Raw genomic sequence first — 4,277 nt, forward strand, 5'->3', positions numbered from 1 at the left:
AGAAACCCTTTCCTGATTGTGAGTGTTCCAGGTGCGCAGTGGTCAGAAGTAGCAAATGTCAGAGCAACTGATAGAAATATTTTTCCATGTATTTCAAAGAAATTCTGATTAGGAGTGGGAAAATTTTGAATTTTGACCCAATACTAAGTAATATTGAAGACTATAGGCAAGATCCATTACTTTACATTAATAAAAAGTTAACTGTATTTGAGGTAGCCTATTAATTATTAATTATACCTAGGAACATAACATAATACTTCTGATAATTACATTGGAGTCCACGTACATGTGCAAAATGTAATTCAGAAAGAAAAAACACCAAAACAGGGTCAGTGCAGAGGTGGCAGGGGAGTAGGTACAGATGCAGAGCAGCCAGGCCGTCACGCAGGGGATCCCACATTTTCCCAACACTCTCAGATGAAACTTGCTCAGTCCACTCCCATGCAGCACCTAGCTGGGCCTGGTAGACTTGTTATTGTGAGTGTCACTGTCCAGGCGTAATCCTCCCTCTTCAAAGCACCCAGCGCAGCTCTTCCCTCACTCTCCCTCTTTGTACACAGCCCGTCAAGAGAGCAGCGGCGGGTTGATAAGAGGAATCCGGCGCCCACAATAGGCTGAGTCTACTAGGTTGTAGCGCTTCATCATCCCCCCCAACGCTCCTTTTGATCTCGCCGTGGTACTGGAGATTCCCAGAGAGGGAATGGATCACTGGACGGCCTAAACATGTGGAATTGTTAAGAGAAACAGCTGGCTGGGCACAGAAACACACACACACACCCTGACACTGATATCATACACACACTCTCCAACGTCCATTTCTCATGCTCCTCTTAAACTCACTCACTTAGTCACACCACTGTATGTATACATTTGCCTTCATGTTGTCCGCCTTTGAAAATCAGTTGTCCAGAGTTGCAATAGCTTAGTTTTTTATAGATTTTTTTTTTTTATAGATGCAACACCAAGATATGCCATGTTTCATCACATTTATCTATAGACAGACACATAGCCGCTCAACAGCAGGACTGCAATGAAAAATACTTTGCCTTAGAATAGCTACACATAGACTACAAGGGTGGTCAATACAGATAAAATGCATTTGTTATATTCAACATATGCTGTCCTGTAGTAAATTAACTGGAAATCATTGTACCATTTACAGAGGAAATAAACATTTGTTTTTCGCTATTACAGAGAATTAGCTACATGATAAACCAACAAAGTTCATTACATTCCTTTTAGTTCATCACTTTGATGCAAAATAACCCCGTTAATTCAATTAAATTCGATTAATTGTCATAAGCAGTCCTACTGAATAACTTGCAACATTTATCCCAATCGACCAGAAATATTAGAGGTCCAGTGTGTAACATTTAGGAGAATCTATTGTCAGAAATGGAATATAATACTTATAGGTATGTTTTTATTAGTGTATAATCACCTGAAAATAAGAATTGTTGTGTTTTCGTTAACCTTAGACATAGCCATTCTTATCCACAGACGGGTGTGTCCTCTTCTATGGAGGCTGCCATGTTGAACTGCCATGTTTCTACAGTAGCCCAAAATGCAAACAAAGAGCTTGTCAGATCGTCTAACACCATCTTTTTTGTAACTTCCAAAAACAGACAGTCCCAAAACCCTCTCCCAGTACTCTGCAATTGACTGGGTGTGCGGAAGCAAAAATCTTTTAAACTCTGTTATTTAAATTTTCTTACAACTACATCTGTCACTTTTTGCATGTGTAGCCAAGCGCAACATTGTGATTGCCTTCTAGGAGAGACTGTGCCTTCTGTGCGCCGTAACCTCTATTTCGTACAATTTATTGTCCCCCCCCCCTTTAAGACTTCAAGTGTAGCCGTTTTCAACAGGTATAAACACTTTTGCCTTTAGACATGGTCAGCCAACATGTCATACAACCTAATTTGTTTGAAGCATACTAAGACCTTAAGAGCATATGTGATTCCTCAACCAAGCCAAGTTCATATCTCTAGAGAACCAATACTCATTTGTATTTGTTCCATCCATTTTATCTGTCTGGCTGGACAGACTCATTTCCACAGTTGAAGCGTGAGCAGCAGCAGAGCCCTCCGCTTGGTAGTTATGGCCATATTACACAAATCTGAGGGCCACATGTGTTGACACAGGCCTCCATCTGCTATGTCTGTATGGCGCAAGTGGAGCCAGAGATGAGCAGAGGTCTGTTTTGAATGTTCCTCTAAGATTAACCCGTCTTTCAGTGAGGATGATACCGGGACGGATCTCTCCTACTGATTGGATTTGAAGCCTGGAAGAGAGATGCCCTCAATCCCCCTCCCCTGTCTCTCTCATACGTGAGGGAGTATTTACAGTAACATGATCAGATGGTGTCAGGCACTATGAGCCTTTGAAGAAGGGCATTTGCACCAATCGGAACAGCAAGTATGAAGATGGGGGTTTTAATGTTACGCCATCTTTCCAGAAAGCATGCAAGGCTTTCACGAGCCCTCCAATGTTTGAACACGTTGCCATGGGCTGCACCCACAGATAAACTGCAGGCCTTTTTGACCGTAGCCTCTTGAGCAATGAAGAGTCAGCTATCTAAACTGTTGTCCGATCTGGGGTGCCATTAAAAACCACTTAGGGCTTTATAAGGGGGCGCAGAGCGCTTTGCAGAATTTCCTTTGGCGCAGATGGGATGAAAAAGTTTTTGGTTTCCCAGAAGAGGTCAGGAAAGGTAGCTCCCTTCATGTGTTTTATGGCTTTGAGTGCTATATTAGCATATTCTGTCTTTTAGTCTGGAGGCATTTAAAAGATGAAAGATAGAGCGTGTTCCCATACTTTTTATGGCCTCTCAGTATCACAAGTATGAGAGGATTTCAGTCTTCTCCCAAATAAATGCCTGCAAGGAGACAAATCATTACCAGGCCAGAAAATGTTAGAATTTGACCGTAAGGACAATGTCAAGAAAGTGATCCTGGAAGGTTTGGCTAGTCGGTTTTATTCTGTAATGTGCTTTGAGGGGTTATTCATCGAAGTAGGTTTCATCCACTTAATGTTCAGGTCAAGGTTCCTCAGCCCCCTGATCTCTACGAGACCTTGCTCATCCCAATCCCTTAAGAACATCACTGATCTTCATTTGCACTATCCGTGATGATACTACGCTTATCCTACAACTCTATTTAACAGCCAACAGAATCCTTTCTTAAGAAGACTTGATCAGTACAAAATGCAGACCTTTGGGCAGTTTTTTTTGTTTTGTTTCTTTTTTCAAATTTATATCAAATACTTCTTAAAGGTTCGTTACCTGAGAATAAGGACTTAGAGTATGTAACAGTGCTGTACTACTGTAGAAGATGCTTAAGCTAATTTATCTAATCTAATACTCAGTTGTTCAGTCAGTTGTTGCCTGAGTAACAATAAGAGTAATAATAATTTCACTCTTTCAACACTCTTCCTTTACATTCATCAACAGGAGGATGTTTCCTAGCTACAAGGTAAAAGTGACCGGTATGAACCCCAAAACCAAATACATCCTACTTATCGACATCGTCCCAGCTGATGACCACCGCTACAAGTTCTGTGATAACAAGTGGTAAGTTTGCAATTTCAAAGCTATAAATGAGTTTTGTTGAAGGTTCCCTGACAGCCTACTACTACAGCCTTACTTGGTCTGGTATGATCAGTAGGTTAGTTGATGTTATATTGCTGTGTGGCTGACATTACGAAGTCTGCTGACTTTACGAGTCTTCTCAACTTGTGCTGTGGTTACATTATGTTTTAGCTTGTCACAACTAAACAATTCAGTGGTTTTATCACAGAAACAAGCAGAAAACACACTCCAAGGAGACACTTGTGGTCACATTCCAACATTCTCAGTCAGGCTGACTCGGGAAATAAAGAGGACTTCAACGTGCCATTATCCTGTAATTCCCATCTTGGCTTCTGTTCTGTATAGTTAAATATTTTTCTTCAATGAGGAAGGCCCAATCTAGTAATACCCCTGCCATGTGGCTTCCCAGCTCCTATCTATAGGCAAGAACAATATGATATATGTATACTATACCATGTAAAACCGACCTGTGATCTATAAATCTCAAATTAACTTAAAAATGATGACGCCTTGCAATCAGCGATTTCCTCTGATATAATGCTAGCACAAGTCGCCAAGTGCTTGCTCATGGTGGTACTGTTGGGTCTCTGTAAATGTTATAAGGAGTTCGGTCTAGACCTGCTCTATTTGAAAAGTGTCCTGAGATAACTTCTGTTATGAATTGGCGCTATACAAATAAAATTGAATT

General features: G+C 40.9%; 1 protein-coding gene across 1 annotated transcript in view; it reads left to right on the plus strand.

The window, feature by feature from the left end:
• tbx4 (T-box transcription factor 4) overlaps window positions 1-4,277 on the plus strand; it is a 20,295-nt gene that overhangs the window by 5,634 nt on the left and 10,384 nt on the right. The window contains exon 3 of the mRNA XM_035680257.1: window positions 3,452-3,571. Within this exon, the coding sequence (XP_035536150.1) occupies window positions 3,452-3,571 (120 nt within the window). The remainder of the gene's footprint in view (window positions 1-3,451; window positions 3,572-4,277) is intronic.

The sequence above is a fragment of the Morone saxatilis genome, unplaced genomic scaffold (genome assembly GCF_004916995.1).
Source record: "Morone saxatilis isolate NCDOM2014 unplaced genomic scaffold, NCSU_SB_2.0 Contig8, whole genome shotgun sequence".
Lineage (NCBI taxonomy): Eukaryota > Metazoa > Chordata > Actinopteri > Moronidae > Morone > Morone saxatilis.